The 20,072-nt window shown below is 38.4% G+C and overlaps 1 protein-coding gene across 12 annotated transcripts in view; it reads left to right on the top strand.

The window, feature by feature from the left end:
- SOX5 (SRY-box transcription factor 5) overlaps positions 1-20,072 on the top strand; it is a 648,311-nt gene that overhangs the window by 535,862 nt on the left and 92,377 nt on the right. For 7 of the 12 annotated variants that reach the window (XM_049822486.1, XM_049822487.1, XM_049822490.1 and 4 more), the window contains one exon: positions 12,008-12,131. In XM_049822486.1, coding sequence (XP_049678443.1) covers positions 12,008-12,131 — 124 coding nt within the window. The remainder of the gene's footprint in view (positions 1-12,007; positions 12,132-20,072) is intronic. The other 5 variants (XM_049822492.1, XM_049822491.1, XM_049822489.1 and 2 more) reach the window with 1 other exon arrangement.

Below are 20,072 nucleotides of genomic sequence, written 5' to 3'. Positions count from 1 at the left end.
CCTCTCCCAGACACATCACATCTACCTTTCTCTTTAGTATGCAAATGCACAATTAAAAGCATTCAACAGATAGAGATGAATAAGCTAATACAGTGTGCTGCTAGTAATTTATTTTCATTAACTGGGAGTATGTGAAAGTACCCCAAAGAGCAAAGAGATGCTGGAAAGTTGTAATAGATAAGAATCTACTGATTGCCTTTATGTAAGACAATAGATCTTGTGAATATTCTGCTTCCTCTCCAAGCAGTGAGCTAGTATGGTTAACCAAAATTGTTGAGTAATTGTTCTGTGGTTGAGAACAAAATGCTGAATTAAACTGTTCCCAGCACAATAATTGTGTGATTACAGCATTTATGTTGCTGGCCAAAAGAACAGTCATTAGGTTTGGAAGACTTACCAAAACCACAGGCACAGAAAAAAAATGCAAATCACATGTAAATTGTCCTTTAATACCTATAGTGGCTTAAAAATTGAACTAGGAGTATGGTATGTGTCTATTTAAAGGCAGTCAAGCCAGAAAAAATGATTGTACATTCAAGAACTACTTCAGACTAGGAAGAAAATACCCAAAGATTATTAATTTTCATTATGTTGTACTTTTCCCCCCTCTTGTGAGATCCTGCACTTAATATATTATGCGTGTATTCTGCTTTGTGAATGCTATTATATTTTCCCCCACTGCATACCAATCAGATATTGTCTGGGAGTTGTAAGGTAGGTAGGACTCCCACACCTAACAAAATCTTGGGCCAAGCTGATTCAAAGAGCAATATACAGGGGAGGCAGGCAGCAAATGTTTATCTGATTGCTGTAATCCACCAGTAAAATTAAAAACTGATTTATGACGATAGGTGCTCTTGTGAGGGAGACAATTTTCTTCTCCATTGTATGGTCCATACCTAGAAGTACCAAAGAAACAATTACATTTAGTCTTTCTTATTTTTTTTTCTCCTGTTGTTTTTCCTCATATTTTTAATAATAAAGGGGGTGGAGGAAGGCAAGGAAGAACTGAAGGAGACAGCAAACTAAAAAAAGACAAAATGTTTAGGGCAATCAAAGTTTTTGTGCCTGCAATTCAGTGCAGTAACAAGCTGCAGGATTTGGGTAGCTGGCTACCTGGCTGTACACAGAAATCAGATGATGAGATGTCTAAACTTTCTCACTGTATCTACAGTTAAATGTGCTTTAACTGTATTGCTGTCACCAAGTCGTAGGCACAAAATGAGAGACTGTCTTCAGTCCTATTCAAAAAATGTTCCCAAACAAAACTTGTGAAAAACATTTTCATATGAGGATTTTGATAACAAGGGGGAAAAAAAACCATCAGGACATGAATGGAGGAGTGGCTATGTATCTATTTAAATAGTCTTTCTTCTGCAACTTGAATCCATTTCACTTTTAAAATTGAACTTTTGATGGTAAAACTGAAGTCTATTGAGGAACAGTTCCCCTGGCAAAAGGGACAGTCAGAAACAAGTCTGAACAGCTGAAAGATTGAAAAGAGGTCTTTATTGTGCATTTCCCTGGGCAGTAATTAGCGGCTATCCAATACTAGAAATGTGTTTTCCGCAGAGGTTTCTACTAACATTTGGTCTTAGTTTTCCTGGCCATTTGTCCATCATGTTTAAGTTCAGGGGGTTTTAAGATCATGTAAAAAACAATAAAACTCAATATAAAATAATAATTATAATAATAATGTTGTCTTCAGGAAAGAATTACACTGCGTTGTTGTAGCAACTAGTGCTCTGAAACTGATGTCGCTGGAGACCAGACATATACTGAAACATGTATCTGATTTAATAATAATAAAATTGGGGAAAAGAGGGGGCATTCCAAGGGTTTAACCAGTAGATTTAAGTCTAAGGTTTTCTGAGCAGACCCAATTCTGCCAAAGTCTACACTGATCACTCCGTGAAGAATGTTTCTTTCCCTGTACTGTATTAGATTGTATACGGTTTTTATTAACTGTGTCCCTTAACCTTTCAATTTAAAGAAAGAAAGGCAAGGTACAAACTTCTAGTGCAGAATTTGTTTTACGAGTCCTTTATGTCTGTTTTTTCTTTCTCTTTCTACATAGTATGATTTTAAGTGGATGACTTTGATAAGACTTTCATGTTTGTTTATACCATTGCACTATTCAGCAGCTGAATGGGTTTTGAATTTCTGCCCACTACATGATATTAAATAACCCCTGTTTCTTGCCCACCGCCTACATATTAAAATTGTTGTGTTTGTTTTAATTAATGATATTCCACTTGTCAAAGAGATACTGAGTGAAAAACACATCTTGAAACCTTAGGGGTTTGTTTGAAAGAATACCCCTTCCTCTCTATATAGTAATATTACCTTAAATCATATTAACGAAATTGGCACCAAAAAGCCCAAACCAAAACAAGAAGTAGTTATTATAAGGCAGAATTCTGATGATCTCCTTGTCTTCTGTGTCAACTAATTTGAGTAAGCAAGATTTCTGCGTTAAGGGTTATGAAAGTAGAATTGTTTCATATTAGTTGATGAGACTTAAATATTTTACTGTAATTATGTATAGAATCGTTACAAGCAATGTGTCATGGGTGACTCATAATGAGTGGCAGTGGAAGAGTTGAAATAGAAGTCCAGATTGTGGTGATACTGCAGTGCAAGAGCATTAGAGGGGGAAGTATCGCTTCAGGAACAGAGGAAAGCTTTGGGGAGCTATCACCTCCCGTGACTGATACCTGCCATGCCTACTGGAGTGGGGATGAAGGGAGACCAGGGTGAGAGATGGGCTTGCCTTGCAAACCTTTTACTTCTCACTGAAGTAGCACAGCATACCCACTTCCTTCATACTTCATCCTCTCTTACTTTGTGGTCCCCTATTTCATCAAGCAGTGTTTGAGTACTACTCTTGATTCATAGCTTTTCTCCAGGAGCGCCACAGGGTCGTTAATAAAATAATGAGTCTCTTAAAGAAGGCAGGGCACTATTAGTAGTTCAGGCCTTAGATACTGATCTATTCATGAATTTGGACTTTACCATTGTGTCAAAAATGAGGTCATGGCACTTGCCTTCATCTATACACCATCTTAAATACAGTGGTTTCCATATTAGAACGGTTCACCCTGTTTCAGGGTTAAAAAATTCTTTTTTTGGAACAGTAGACGGGAAAAATATTACTACAATTTATACCTCAAAATTATTAGTTACTGGTGTTTGAATATGTTATGGAAAAATCAACGATGGGTAAAGGGGGAGGTGTAGCAAACGGCCTTAACACAGATGCCTTTGAATAACTTCATATGACAAAAAATACCAGTCAGCCTTGCTTAAGTATAATGGCATCAGCCCTGCTCTTGCCACCCACTTCCGGATCCTTTTGGGAAAATGCACTAAAGAAATCTTTAGTGAGTAGGTTTACACCCCGAAAGCTGCATCACTTCAGTCTACATAGGGGTCGGAACCACAATTAGAATAAACATGTTTCTTTACCTAAGATGCATTCTTAACCTGAAAACCATCTTGGGCAGGATTATAGCCAAGCATTTTATGGTCCTGTTTGCACCCCTTGCATGAAAACATTCACAACAGTACTTTGGTGTCAGGATGAGCCCAAAGGCACCTCAAAAGGGCTGAAGAGATAGCAACGTGGGGCGTTTCTCCTAGCTCACAGAATTTATCTGTCAAAAAGGAGCCAGACCTGCTGCCTGTGATGGTGTGTAACACTACAATTTATTTTCTTATCTGAATCTGTTGACTTCCAACATTCACAGAAGTTGTTCTTGAAAAGTCAGTTTTGGATGATTCCTCTTCCTCTTCTCCGTGCCGCCCCCACCACGTCCCATGCTAGTGCTGAGCCTTGCTTTCCATTCCTACTTTTTTTTGTAGTCAACCCATTGATTAATAAGATTTGCAGAGTCAACCTTGTATATGTTTAAAAAAACCTGTGCTCTTAAAGGAAAAGTCCTCTAGATTCTGCACACCTCTTCTGACTGTTGCACCTATCACTCTTATTTCTAACAGCCTCATATAGAAACGGCCCCCATTTAACACAGAGCTGACACAAACTGTCCTGTTTGTGCTTCCCTGCTTCCTCTGCAGCAGTAGTTAATACTGCACCTTCTTTCCAGAGCTCTTTGGACAGCAGTCCACAATACTGTTGCACAAAGACTTTTGATCTGGTAAAATGTGAGCATTGGGTGTGCCAAAGAAGTGACTTTGAAAAGAAAGAGCTGGGTTAGCACACACGCACAAAAGCTAGCCACTTCAGTCTCTTTAAACAGAATGTGGAAAATCAAAAGGAAAAAGTATACAGGTGACTTCTGGAAGGCTGATATGAACAATGGCAAGGGGAGTATACTTATTTTTGTCTCTGATTCTTTGTGGCATGTACAAAACCCTCCATAGTTAATTATAATTTGAATAACTGAACCAATATGTAATAGATCAGCTAACTGTAGAAAACAGGATGCATGTGCGGCTCAAGAAATTATCCTACATGCTGTCATTTAAAACACATCAGGAAATCTCACACCTGTTTTCTTTTCACTGACAAATGTTTCACTCTATAGCTTACTGCTAGAGAGATCAGCACTGGTCCAGACTTCATTGGGAAAAGCATTAACCAAGCATCTGGGAACTGTGTGCTCCATCATACACAGTGAGGTAGCATCAGTCATTGATGTAAGTTCATAGATTTTCCGATTTGAAGGGAGTGACTTTGCAGATTAACTCTTGCTACATCACAGTTATATTTAAGAGCAAGTTGCTATTAGTCAGCAAAAATGCAAACAGAGGACAACATACCATATAAATGAGCAGTTTTGACAGCCACAGGTTTGTGGCAGGTCTCCGTTATAGTCCTGGCTTATTCTTCTAGGGAGGATACTAACATTTAAACAAGGCACCTAGGTGCTTTGAAGCTATGGCATGAGAAACACATATTTGTGTGGATATTAAGTAAGGTGAAATAAGTCCGTTTGGTCCAAACACTGGTCATCATACCTCAAAAGCCAGCTTTGTGTTCTCTGCTAACTTTAACCTCTTCATGAAACAAATGGCTCAATCAACCAAACAGTGGATCTTTTTCTTCTATAAAAAGGAAAGAGCAAATTTTTCTGAGTATTGCTCTTGAGCTTGGATTAGAAAGGGCTCTTCTGAGAGTAGCTGTTACCTGAATTACAGTAGCTTGCTCTGAAAGTCCTGGTTTTGCCAGAGAACCCCACACACTGGGGTGGTGTATAGTCTGTAGCAGTCATTCCTGCATGAACTGTTAGGCTTTTGACTTTAGACAGCTACATATTGGAATGAATTCCAGTTTATGTTCTTTTTATTTAGGTAGCCTCTTCCTTTTCAGTTAGGCTATTTGTTCAAATGCCTTTGTGGCAGAATTGACCTGTAGATAACTTACATGCTAAGTGGCACAAGCATGAATACTTATTACATGTCATCGCAAATGGGAAAAAGTCATCTTAGTGCTTTTCTCTCCTCTGTATGTTTTTTCTATACCAAATCAAATATAAAAGAAGTGTTCTAAAGTTCTTTATTTTAGTTACATAAATGAATAAGTAATACTGCTTTTTCCTTTGGAAGTATCTGAGAGATGTTCCTTAATGCAAAAGGTCCTTTTGGCTTACGTCCTTCACATTGCTGCTGGAGGTGTTTGTCTCTCACCAGTGCAATTTGTTCTGCAGTATGAGTTGGAGGAGGGAAGTCTTTGGAAGCAAGTTTTTGACATAGAAGCAGCTACTGTCTGTATTATTTGGCAGTTTAAGGCACTTCTCTGCACTTTAGTTAAAAAGGCTAAGCGTGTGTTCATTTAGTAGTACTTACAGACTTTATGATGAGAAGAATTTGAGATGGATTCTGGTAGTGACACCTGAATTCTCTTGCAGGACTGAGCAAAGACGGGTGGTTTTCAGCCTTGAAAAGCCTTGCTTTTTTAAAATGAAAAATATTTACGTCATTCTCTGAGATGTGTTTCAGTCTTCCTGAAAGTTTGTTCCTTGTGTTTTCCATGAGCCAAGCTGCGTACATATCAACCCGTTAAGGATTGTTTCCATATTCCATCAAACTAATAATTTTTTCCACGCTATAGCTCCAAATAGAGCTCTCTTCTGCTAAAGGAGTTGTAATGGAGGGGTGGAAGTGTCTCTTTAAATAGCCTTTTTTATTCTTCGTAAAAGATTGCCACTATAAGAGCATGTTTTTCTGTGATCAATATCGCTGTCTGCAAACAATTATGAACAGTGAGGTGCTACTATTGAGTGAACTGAGGTGTTCAGACAGGATGAATTTTTATAAGTACTGGTATGAATTGTATAAGCCTCTTATGCAGCAAAGGGAAGAATAATATTCAGGGCCCAAATCATCCACTGCAGAAGAATTTTCAGGTAGAGATTAGGAAGAAAAAAAACCTTCACAAAATCCGTTGTCGGGATCCCCTCTACTGAGTATGTCTGGCAGAGGAGTGAGCTGCTCCTCAGTAGTAAAAGCAAAGCATTAGGTTAGAACATGGGGTGGAATGGGTGTGCTGTCTGTCTCATCGGTGTCCTCTTCTCTGCATCTCTGCTTCTTGGCATCCACCTTTTGTTTTGTGTCTCAAGCACTCACAAAGCACCCCATAAAAAGCCACCTCAAACTCAGTAGGAGAGTGATCATTGCATTACCCGGATAGGCAAGGTTCCCTGCCATGTAGATTTAGGACACACTTAGGTAGGGGAAGAGAATGAGGAGAACAACATTTTCTTTTCTTATTTTAAACGTCACTGTAAGGAAAAATAGCAGATTGTAGTTATATGAGGACATATATTTTTATTTCCCTTAAGATAGACGGGGGGGGGGTGTGAGGGAGAGAGAAAGAGATGGCCAACACATACGCTAATTAAAGAATCTGGTCCTTCAGTATAGTGTGCGCCACCATGAGCCAAGTGTTTCTGGAGGAAGGAGGACCGATGCAATTAAATATGTCATTTTTGAAGGACAGATTTATGTTATTGCATGTTAAATGTACATTACATTTTTTCATATACAGTAGGAGAGATGCTTAACTTACAAGTTGCAGGCAAGAAGATATTCATACAACAGTTTGAAGTTAATAGAATCATTCATGTGCATCCGCTGTTCTAGGAATGCAAAATCTGAACTTCTTTGAGGCAGCTGAGAATAACTCAAATGAAAGTAAACATTAGCCATGCTTCTACATGAAGAAGCCATGCAAGAGATCATTTCAGTAAAGATGCTCCTACAGCTCTTGAAGGGCATCTTCTAAACAGCTCGAGAGTAAAGTACTGCTCAGAGTTTTGTCAGTTTGTAGAGGAGGGGAGTGTTGCTTTTAGCAACCGTTCTAATTCACACTGAGTAGTTCGTTACTCCATCACCAGTCTCACCAAAATGCATAGAATTGCTTCTGAAGAACTAGAGGTGGGTGGAAAAGCAGTATTCACCCCTCAGTGGAAAGTGTTGCATATGGATGCTGGGAAATGCACTGAGGTATTTACCTTGGAGAGAGGAAAACTTACATAAAAGTTTATGCTAATAAGCATGTAATGAGCAACTGCAGAAATTAAATTGGTGGAGGTGTATAAAGATAAAATAAACAAAACTAATAGCAGCTGCTATGTTAGGGACTTAGATTTGTTGAAAGTATGGGTTTATGTTACTTAAGAAATATTATAAGCCTGTTAGATTAAGCAAGAGTCACGTGAGGGGGGAAACTGTGAACTTTTAGTTAAAGACTCTGTCAGGATGCATGGGCATAAAGGACCAAAATAAGGTCATGCATGCTATCCTGATTCTGGCATTCCCTAAGCCTTGAATGCCTAACTTTGCAACCTTAACGCTTCCTTGAACTATTTTGTCTTTGTAGCTATTTATATAGTGACCCAAAGTGCACGCGACATTTTAGAGAAAATAGAGTAGAACTATAGTTGTCAAGTGTTTGCAATCTAAATTTATATAAGTCACAGCAGGAGCTAGTAACAAACAGTAGGGGTAACTGTTAAAAACATACTGCTTAGTGCTTAGGTAGCTGTGGTAACCATAATATGTTCCTAAAAGTAGGTAGGAAACCAGAATTTAGGCAGTAATACTACAATTATAATGAAGCTGGGAATACTGGGAACCTAGCTGTGGCTACACTGAATACATGTCTTCGTGCAGTTGGATTTGTTATGGTCCAGTCATAAAGGACATGCACAGATTCGTGAAGATGCTGGCCCAGGCTTTAACAACTTGAATTGGTTCCAAGTTTAATAACAAATTTATTTTGATACGGATATGTCATTTAAGGGCAGATTTTTCAAAGACAGTGAAACAAATAAAGATACAGTGAGGCACTTCCCAAAATCTAAAATCTCTATAGACAACTGTGGATGTCTCAGTTTCCCACTTGGACAGTAGATACACTATTAGTTGCTTGTTCTGTGCTCATGCTGGTTTTTTTCATGGGTAAGTTCTTTAAGGCTAGTCTCCTTTTTGGATTTCCAGTGGCAAGTTTGAAGGGTCCCTGATTTTGGTTTCGGCTCTAGGTTAAACTTGGTGGCAATTTCTTCCACTCCTAAAATACTTCGCTGTTACAGAAGATGACTTACTATCCTCATTATGAATTAGAGAACCTTTACTTTCTTGAATTGTGTGAGCTCTTGTGTATCTGCTTCCTTAAGGGGAATTATTTTTCATAAACTAAATGTCAAGTGGTATGGTTTATGTTTTTCATTGCAGCATGGGCTTCCCTCTTGCCCCAAATTACTTGTCAGAGATATGTGAATGAAAGTATGAATTCCTTGACTAGCAAATTGATTGTATAGAATATTATGGCTCTTATGACATTTGGTTCATTTCTTTATTATTTTATGTATGTTGTATGCCTTTTTTGTGCATACCATGCCTCTACGGTTTGTTGTGCAGTACAAGAATACTTCCGATTAATCTGATATGTGGTGACGGCATTCAGATTAAAAGAAAGATCAGAGAACTGTGTGATCAGTTGACATCGTGGCAATAGTATGTGTAGTGAAAAAACAGGTCCTTGGAAGATTGTATCTGTATCATCCAGACTAACATAAAGTAGATAAGAAGTTAGAAGGTGAAATTGTAGCCCATTAAATCCATTGGGAATTTTGTGAGGATTTAAACTACAATCTTCATCTTTAGGAAATTACAACTAAGAAGAGGTAATCACATAGAGAGACCGGCAAGTGGAGAATCTTGACAGCTATGTGCATTTTGAGATTGTTAAAGATGTATTTCTTTTTATGGACATATATATGCCCATTAGCAGAAAAAATTGAATGGCCTGAAAAGTAGCTCTGATTTGCAGTCCATTATGTTCAAATTAGAAATGCAGTATCAAGAAGTTACCATCAAGAAGGTACATCAAGTATGTAAACTATATAACAAAAAACATTTGTGAGAGATGTAACTGACGTAGTAATAGCTTAAAAAAAAGGAGGAAAATACCCTTTGTGTAAAACTCAGAAGGAGGGCCTCTATTCTGTGCCACTTGAAACAGTTGTACCCTGGCAATTCTAGGTAATAATAATAAACATAACAAAAGTTAAGATGTAGTAGTTAAATGAGTCATAAAAATGAAGGGTCTGTAATTTGTATTGTATTGTGTCAGGTAATCGGATTAAAATTAACTAATGTTTGCACTTACTTGTATTTGGGAGAAAATGAAGTGTAGCTGTTTGAGTGGTGCTACATACGTTCCATCCTGGAATGAAAATCACATTGTTTTGACTGCGTTATTTCTGTATCCATGCAAACCATCCTCATCACTCTATAGTTCTTACCTCCACTGGGGTTGTGTCATTTGAAATTAGTGGGTATAAGGCCCCTTGGAGAGATAAAGAGGAGCAGTGATTTGAAAAAATGAAATGCAGCAGTCAGAGTTAAGAAGAAAGGGCATTTTCCTGGTAAATGTTTTCCTAAATGGGAATTTTTCAGTGTGGTGTTTTGCTCGTGTATTTGGCAGTCACTTGGAATCAAGTGCAGACTTGTGCTACATTGTGGGCTTGGCAATGACAATTTGTGTGTGTGTGGTGCTTTAGTTATATTAGCCCTGGAGGCAGAGTTAACACTTGCAGTGGGACAAGAGTATTTGCAGTCATCAGAGAACTTTGCAGTCAGCTTCAATAACATCACTCCATTTTTTTCACTTTTTTTTAACATTTTTTTTGGCAGCAAAGCTCTTAGTAGAACCATCTGTCTTTCTATTAGTGTTTTTGAGTCCTGTTTTGAAGCTTCTTTGCTTGGCAAAGTCACTTTCATCCTTGGAAACCATTTAAAAAAAGTTCTGTGGCTTTTTGCCGAAGAAGAGTACTATGCAAAAATTCCACACGGCTGTTCATTTTTGTTCTAAAAGAATACAGTTACTTTGTCTTTGTCTTAAAAAAAATAAACAAACAAAAAACCCAAACAACAACAAACAAAAAATAAACACATGAAGAAAAGGCAGATATTGGGCACTTCTAGGGTGACTGAGTGGGGATAGAGAAGAAATTACATTTTATACATATTTTTTTTTCTCCAGCAATCCAGTTAAAAGTATGTATGTCTTCTAGTTAACAGGATCAGAATAGAAAGAATACTGAAGTAACAAAAAATGGATTGAGTTAGTTCAGTGAGTGGAGCTACATCTGCTCTAGCTTCAGTCCCAACCTTAATCTCCCAGTGCAAGAATCTCTGTCGACAGCACTCCTGAACTCCATCCTTGCAAATTGTTTCAGGTTATGAAGATGCAGTCAGCACACAGACAGGTGTTGACAGGTCCTGGCATAAATGAAGAGGTTACCTTCCCAAATTTCATACCACTCTTCTGCCTTGTAACAGTGTTGGGTAAACCGAGACATCTCCTGGATCTTCAGGAGAGTAAATTAAAATAAAATTAAGTCAAGATGCTGTAGTCTGAACTGTGGCAACCAAGGAGCTGGCACAGGTTCTTTTGCCAGTTCTGCTATGCAGGCAGTAATGAAGGGAGTAACACCTTCTTACACCTCTGGCCAAAAAAGGTTGTCTATCAACACCCTTAATTCTCCTTGTTCATTAAGGCTACAGACCACAAACTAAATTTTAGTCTTTGATAATGTATCTGTACCTCCAATGCCTTAGCTTTACAGTGCCGTTAAAAATCTAGATGACCTCTCTTAGAAAATGAGTCAGTCTCCTTTTACTGACTGATCTGGTCAGTACAGTAGAGTTTTTTAATTAAAAGCAGCCATTTAACATTTTAATCTAGCAAGCTTTTTGTTTCTCATCTGTGTGAAATAAGAAGATGATGTCCATTTCTAGCAATTAACAACTCTGACAGAACTGGGTAAAAGCAATAGTATTAGACATTGTGCCATGGCCAACTTCCAGTTTTGATGACTAATTTCTGCGTGTCTTAAGTCCCCTGCAGTATCCACTTACAATATAATATTTTCCATTTCCTGACTTGCATGGTTGTGTACAGTTGCTGTGCAAAGTTGAACAGCTAACACTTCAGACATAGATGTGTTTTATTTGTGAATAAAGTGTCTCATCCTTTTTTCTTACCATTTCAGAGACTTTCTCTTTTCACATGTACAAACAAGTGCATGTATATGGGCAGAAAAATAGTACTGACTGTGCTGTATGCTACTTACGCACGTTTGTACTTTCGTGTGTGTGTATCTGTGTTTGGGCTCAGTCAGAGTGAAAGCTACTGTCTGAGACAGAGATGGTTACACAGTGCAATAAAAGAGAAGAAAAACCCACCCTGCCGTCCGAGCAGTGAGGCATTATGGACTGCGGGGGGGGGCGAGGGGGGAATAATTAATTGGGATATAGGTATGCGTTAGTGGAATCTTTCGATTTATTTTGGATTAATGTAATTCATATGAAGTGCTTTGGTAATTAAGATGAGGCTGAATAGTTGATGCTACTGGAACACCCCATTATGGAGGAGCATATTCAAACCCGACCTCTCAGATCAGAATTAAGACAAAGTGTGTAAGCAGACATTTTCCCCAGAAAAAATTCCACGTTTGATTTTCCCTCTCCTGTTCAGCAGGTCCAGGGTCAGCTGCCTCCATTAATGATTCCCGTATTCCCTCCAGACCAACGAACCCTAGCAGCAGCTGCACAGCAAGGATTCCTTCTTCCTCCTGGTTTCAGCTACAAAGCGGGATGCAGTAAGTCCTGTAGACTTTTTTAGCTGGAAGTGGGTGTAGGGCACAATTTCGTGCCAATCTGTATAAAAGTATCACCTCCCTGGCCCGATGGACAAAGCTATTAACTTGCACAGATGAGTGTAAAATACAGGATTAGTCGTTACTGTATGAGAAAAGATTGTCAGAGATGAAGTACGTGTTTCAACGTAACAGCCAAACATTTCACCCAGGAAGTCGATTTGTGCACCTTCTTTCTGACAGATCTTTTTGACAGGTGAACATGCTTATGATCACGCATACTTACATACCCCTGAAGAAAAGCTAATTGAAATTTCCCAACAAATTTCAACACTGTTGTAAGAAAATATATTTTTTTCCTGAAGCAGCCTGCTTACTATTTGTGAACTGATGGCCTATTCTAGTCTCTTTCTTCACACAGAACTCACATTAATCTCAACAGGGGTTCTGCACAGAGATCAAAGATAGCATATGCCTTTCAGTTTGATGGACTAACACAAACTATGAGTATATTTATGAGAGCCTAACACTAATAAAACATAGCATCTCCTTTTTTAATCCTTGAAATATCTGTATTGTTCTCTACAGTCCCCAGATTTTTTTGGAAGTTTTATTTAAGCCTTCTATAGGATTTCATGTTCCTGTCAACAGGGTGATAATAAATACAAATTAAGGAATAATCGAGGAACTCCATTTCCATGAATAGGCTTAGCTAGAGCATGAATTTCATAGACTTGTCTTCATGCATTCGTGCTTGTATAACTCTTCTGACATCAGGTTTTTACTGAGTTATCTCGGACTTGCTTGTTCTACCCTTCTCTGTTTCTAGCATGGGTGTTTAGCTTTATTATGTCCATGTCAGTGTATCCATCTGTATCATTGACTAACTCATGAATTCATCAGTTGTTTTGAGTTACTCAGCACTTGCCGCTGCAGCAGTTTCATAAAATTAGAACATAAAAAGATTCCTTTAGTTAAACTGGCTTAGCCCACACTTTCAGATTTCTTTCAGTTTCTGTAACATTGTAGATACAGTACTTGAATGTGAACTTGAGTTTCTTTGGCCACTAATCCCTTTTCCCAATATTTTACAGACTGGGACCACTACTGAAAATTACTGTTCAAAACACTTCACGTCCCTCAGCAGCTGCAGTGCCAAAGCTTAGGCTCATTCAGTTCTTCCAGTGATTTCACACTCAGTCTCTCTCAGATGGGAGAAGTAGTGATTCACATTACAGAATGTTTAACTGAAAGCCACACTGAATATGAATGCTACCATAACTGTAGGCCTGAAAAAGGTCAGGAAAGCACCCCGTTAGATATATCTGGCAGATTAAATTAGTTTCATGCTAATGAAGTCTGGTTTGGCTAGAAAGAGTTGAGGTTGGTTTTTTTCCTATCTTTGTACTGCATGTACATTAACTGTAAGACAGTCCTGTAGTTCCTCACATCCATGAAGTATATATGATATTGCATGTTTGTGTAACCTTGAAAATCAAAAAGGAAAAAGAGCAAAGTTGCTGCTGCTCCTGGCAGTAAGGATTGGAATTAACAGCATGCCAAGGTCTAGGACTGAGCAGAAGCCAGTGGAAAAAGACAGCTCTGTGTTTGGTGATTCCCTGGCATGTTTGACTGAATTTGACTGAGAAGCTGAGGAAAAGTGATAAGTAGTCCAAAGGATTTTTTCTTTTCACTCACAGTTTAGTGTAAACAAAAAAAGCATGTAAGGATTTAGCAACACCTAGAAAGCTTGTAGCGATGAAAAACGTAGCTGCCTTAAAACTATAACATGTTCACATCAAGTAATGTTTTTGACAGGCCATTAAAACATATTTCTCCCACTTTTCTGCTTGCCCTTATGTGTATCAGTCCTCTTGACAAAGATGTGGTAGATTGTAAAGCAAAGAGCTTTGGATAAAATTTTCTAAACCACCTGAGTGATTTTGGAGACTAAACCTTCATTTGAAGAGTGACAAAGACACTGGGATCCAAGTCTGAGGGATATTTAGCAAATGTTTGTATTGTAAACTTCAGTACAGTAACCTATGCTAGCTTGAACTGAACTAAGGTGGATACCAGTATAGCACTGCAACAGAGAATGTACAGCAGATTAATTTGCTCAGCTTCTCAGCGCATTAAATGCCTAACTTTCACTGAGTTTGCTTTTGGATGCAAGGCCTTCCTATGAACTTCTGAAGACCCCACTACCAGCATCTTTTCCTGGCTGCTGTTATATGTTTTAAATTTGGCTTATGTACCTTATGGAAATGGAACCTCACTTCTGCATCTTCCCTGTCCTTTTGGAAGACCTGCCCTTTTTTCTGGACTGATAGATTTTCACAATTATTTTGTATGGCTGATTGATAGGAATTTTTTAGTGATGGTTCTGTTATTTACTAGCATTAACAACCTGCATATAGGAATGAGAAAAATCTCCATGGGACAATTCAGTTCCAGTCACAAATAACAAAGAACTATGAACATTTTCATATACTGTTTCTCAATAAAAGGGAGATTTGAAAATTTGGGGGAGAGGAAGAGGGAATTTTGGGATAACTGTTATTTTCATAACTAACTAATGATGCTGAGTACCTTGATTATGGATAGCTGGTTAGGGACACCTTCAAAGGGAGTTACACAGTTACATGCCCTGCCTCTTTGAAAAGACAGATCTCCAGAAGAGTGTCTCAAAATCAGCAGCATATCATCTAAGGCACTGCAGGTCTTTCGTTAGTTGTGCTATTGGTCGCACCTGATAACTGGGTTACTTGCCACCTTCTGTCTGCAGGCCAAGTAGCTGAAGAGATCACCGTCTCCAGTTGCTCATCACTGTGCCTCTGACTTCAGACATACTGGCCAGGCTGCTTGGTTAAGCACTCCCTAACTTGCTTCTGTCCAGGCTGTGATAGCAAGGACTTCTGTTGAAATTGCTTAAACTGAGCTGGCTCATTTTAATGGAAACATGTCAGGAAGTGATTAAACAAGCAGCTTGGTCACAGTGGTAACCTTTGGCAGGGGGCTCTGATTGGAGATGGTGGCCTCTTCAAGCCAGCACAGCTGCAGCTGGAAGAGACATTTTGATCAAGCCTCGAGGTCAGTGAAAGAGAAAAAATGATGAATACCTAGTTGCACTACTATTTTTCTTTCACTCAGCTTAGATAATGAAACCAAACTAACTTATCCAATGCTTTCTGATTCACCTGTCCGTGTTAGAGCAACAGAGGGTCAAATGTATGTCTCCCAATGGCTTCCGAGAGTGTATGTGGTAGGGTTCCTCAGCCAGTGCTTCCCACTTGGACTAATGACTTATCCAGAGAGAGACTGTGGAAGGGAAGAGTACTGTCTTCTGTACACATACTTCTTTTTCCAAGGATTTGACTGAAGATAACACAAAAATAGTTGTAACAGTTCGTAGCAGGGGTCCATTTAGATTCCTCTCATGGCAGATACCTAAAGAAGTGTAGAAGAACAAGGCAAGAGTATACCATTCTGCCAGGTTCCAGTGGTTGGCAACTTGGGGACCTTCTGACCCTGTGGTGGCATCACTGTGTGAGAGCTATTCTGTCTGTTATTGAAAACAAAGAGGTTTCTCTGCTTGGGTTCCTACCTGATTGGAAACATTCTAGACAGCTGAAATGCTCAAAAGAATACAACAATATCAATCTCTAATATGTGCAAAGCAAATTATTCACTTCTCCAAATATTTTGCAAAATTGGGTAAATACAGGGAGGAGGGGGTAAATATTTTCCCCATGGTTACATGGCAGGTCATGGTCTTTGGCTTCCAATTTGATGTAGTAAATTTCCTTTTCTTTCCTTTTCTCCATAGCAGATCATGCTTGGGGAGTGGCTTGGGTTTTCATTTTGTTTTGTTTTTTAAACAGATGGTTTGCATTACATAAGGGACAATTTACACAAGTTGACACTTCCCCTTTTTTCTCTATGGCATATTGTGTGGTGGTAAAGTTGGCAGAGAAAAAGGAAGGAACTTCTATTAGGATTACATTTCTGTTTGAGAAAAAAACCCTCATCATCTATGGGTCCTGTTGATTTTTAACCTCCATAGCTAGATATAACTGCATGGTGTGTCAAGTATTTAATATTATTATTTACAACCAAAGCCTTTTTTTCATGTGAGAAAAATAAGTTGGCAGTATGTGATGGACTCTATTGTCCACAATTAGCAAGAAAAATGCTGGTTACCTACTTAGTTGCTAAATACCTGATTATCTATTCACTGTGTGCTATTTGGAATTTAAGTATTTTGATTTTTATGCAAGCCTCTTTATATGTATTTTATTACATACATAATATGTGATATTTATATAGATGTATAATGCAAAGCTCTTTCTATAAAGAGTTGATGCTTTCAAAGTGGGGTGTTAACTAAATTAGTGACCTGTGGCAGGAGCAGATGTTGGGAGTTAACCCCAGTATCCTGAGTATATGAATTGGTTTTAGCAGCAGGTGAGAGTCTTCCATTTCAGCTGATGCTGAAACCAAACAGAGCCAGATTACTGCATTTCCCAAAATGTGGTGAAGCTTCTCCCATATTTAAGCTATGCAGATTGGCTCAGGTCATTTAACCCTTCTCCCTTTATTCTCAGCCAGTATTCCTTAACTCTATCATTTGTTACTACTGCTATTACTAGTTCAGCTCCGCTTGTGATACTTGCTAGATAACATACATGACTCCCAGCATTTTAGTAATGGCGAGTGAAATGTCAGATCTGCTGAGGTCTGAGGAGCTGTTGCTGTTGACTTCACTAAAGTCAGATTTCACACCAGATGATACAGATCTGCTAGGGCCACTCTTAGAAATAATTAGAATTTATTTAGAGCTAATTAATATTTGTGAAGTGCTTTGAAAGTATAAAAACAGTGTAAGTGATGAGAAGAAGTTTTGTATTGTGCCCTTTAAAAACTGCATAGTTCTGCCTCAGAGGCGGCTGCTCTTCAGTCGTAGGTAGTGTGATCTTTTTATTAATGCACATATGTATAGATTTGTATGTGGAATATTAAGGCATGATTGTCTCTCCTGGGCCAGGGAATGAAATAAAGATTTTGGGAAAGCAAAAGGGGCTGCTTCTGGGGAGCTATTTACAGAAAAGGCAGAAGGAGTTGGGCTGAGAACAGTGGTAGATTTGGTATTCTTCAACAAATATAAGTAGCAGAATGCACCAGGACAGAATGCTTCCTCGTCCTTCTTCTGTGGCTTTACATTTGCAGCACCGTTTACAATTAGCTTTCCACTAAAAGACACAGAACAGCCCAAACTCTGTAAAGAAGATGGGTCCTCTGCAGTTAATGGTGCTAAGTAAGATTCATTTTGGAAACTGCGCTCCATTGCTTAGTTAAGCGTTTGGTGCTCACGTTAAAAGGGAAGTGAAGTGTCGACTAGCCGCTTAGGGCGGTGTGGTATGTTGTATCGGTCCTGAGGCTTTTCAATACAGTTGAAACTGTTGAGTTCCAGACAGTTTCTTCTTTGGAGGATGAAGAACAACGTACTTTGTTTTCTAAACTGAGGTGTGCAAGAAATTGAATTATACGGAGGTTTTTAGGATTTGTTTTCTTTCTCAGGAAACAATAGTTACTAAGTCTATATTTCTGCAGGTGGGATTTACCCCAAATATATTTTCCAGGTTATTCGCAAATTCTCAGGAAAGCTTCTAGGTAGCCTTTTATTTGCTGATACCTATGTTATTTTTATGGAAATATGCCAAATTTTAGAAATGAGAATTGTTTTTCTTTGCCCATTCCTCATCTCCCCTGTGGATAACTTGTTGTAACAAATCATATTGTGTTCCCAGTCAGATGTCATCAACACGAGGTTTTCTGAAAGCACTTTAATCACTATTTCAACCATATCCAATTAAGGGGGGAAAATCTGAATATACAATAGGTGCATTGTATGTGTCTTACATATTAGCTCGTTGCTGCTGGAAGCGTTCTAAATAAAGTAACGCACACAAAGTTATTTATGAAATATCTAATTACCTTTTAAAATCAGCAAAATTGTGTGAGATGAACAAGCCAAGCCTAATAAAATCAAAATATGCTGAATTTACTGTTCATCTATTTTCTGAACAATAAGTCTGATGTCCGATAAAAATGAAACTCTCAGTTAATTGGTTCCTCATACAGTACAATAAAATTAATGTTTAGGAGTTAAATACCATGAACTTCCTCAGGGAAATTTGCTGATGTATCTCTGTTTTTTAGTCAGTCACATGTTTCATTGTTTAATGGAGTATCATGTGGACTGTCTTATAATTTTTCTTGTGTTCAGTGTCCATGTGTCTGGCTTCTAAAGAGACTGAGCGCTAATTTCTGATTTAACTGTGTCAGCTTTATCAGCTGACATACAGGTCACTGACAATCATCAAATCACAAGAAAAAAATATTGACATTGCTGTGCTTTTATCAGAATGATAAAAATAGGAACCATGTGTTGTGAGGACCACATACTGTAGCTTCTTTATAAAGATGCTAGTCATCTTTCAGGGCTACTGTTTATGCCTTGGAAAAGAATGAGCATATGACTAAACCCTCATGTTCCCCCCAGGATAAGAAAAGAGTAATACCATTGAGGATAGAAACAGCAAGAAGGAGGAATTTTTGGTAACAACGTTGCATTTTAGCATACATGAGAATGTGTCAGTTCTGTAATGCTGCAAATGTAAGAGAAGGCATCAAGACTGCAAAAAGTAACACCACAACTAAGGACTACTTCTAACTGAAAGAATCCTATAGCCCCTGATCTATGTGTGGCTTCTCACAATAATGCTAATAAAAACAAAACAGACAAGCAAAATAATGGGGTCCTGTGAAAACAGGCTGATAGTTTCAGTTCCGTTTCTAGGCCGTAAAAGATGTCTGTTGTTCTGGCAGTATTAGCCATAGTTGGGCAACCAAATAAAAGCCACTATTTAAATTCATGGTAGTGTGTACAAACCTTTGTGGAAATACATAGGAACTGGAAGGCTTCTTATGGGTCCCTCCAAAGCCACCCCTTCTGTAGACTGAATTGTTCCTCTAAAATACAAAATCCCTTGGAGGCAGCACCAGGTCAATGCTCGCCAGAACTATCCTCAAAGAAAGTCAGGGAGCCAGTTTGGATTTCTTTTGGAAGCCACTGGTGGTATCGTCTTCATACTCTTTATCTTATTTGTCTAAATCCCTAATGCCTACAGCCAGAAGTCAGGGAACACTGCTCATGTCTTTCACAGCCTCCTGTTACTTTTACTACATGTCCACCATCACACCAAAAAAATGAAAGGAAAATGGTGATGAGGATGAGAATGAGTGAGTGGAGAGAAGAGAGGTGCGGTGGCTTACCTGTCAGTTAGCCATCAGCTGTGATTATCCATTATAAATATACTTAAGTGATAAATTGAGTGTAAAATTACTGTGGCTTTTTCTAGAGCTTGTCAAAAATGGGGAAGGATAATGTAGAATTCCTTTTCATTCAACAGAATCTACTATAAGGAAATGTTTATTCTGGTATTTTTCATGGAATTTAGTTTAGCATACTGTTTTGGAAATTATAATTTAAGAATTTGGTTTTGTTTCCTACTCTTTATATTCTTTACACTGTTTTCTTTTTTTCTTCTCCTTCCTTGACCTCCCAACTTTTTTCACTTGCTGTCCCTGAAAGACAGGTAGGAGGAAAACAATAAGTTTAAAAAAATCATGGGAAATAAACCGCCTACTTCTCCACTTCTGGTATAATTTTTTTTTAAAGAAGAAAATTTCAGGGAAAAAACCCCCAGTGTTCTATTGTTTCATATAATCAGGTTCAACTTAAAAATCCTGTCAAAACATTATAATTTAACATTCGTATGTAACTTGATTTATATAGCAAGTAAGACAATTGTGCCTGCTCTGAAGAGCTTGCAGCCTGTCAGAAGACAAGACAAGACACTGGGGGGGATTACACCATGA

This window comes from Accipiter gentilis, chromosome 18, assembly GCF_929443795.1.
Source record: "Accipiter gentilis chromosome 18, bAccGen1.1, whole genome shotgun sequence".
Taxonomy (NCBI): Eukaryota; Metazoa; Chordata; class Aves; order Accipitriformes; family Accipitridae; genus Astur; species Astur gentilis.
The sequence above is the reverse complement of the archived record's forward strand: the minus strand, read 5'-3'. Positions and strand labels throughout refer to the sequence as shown.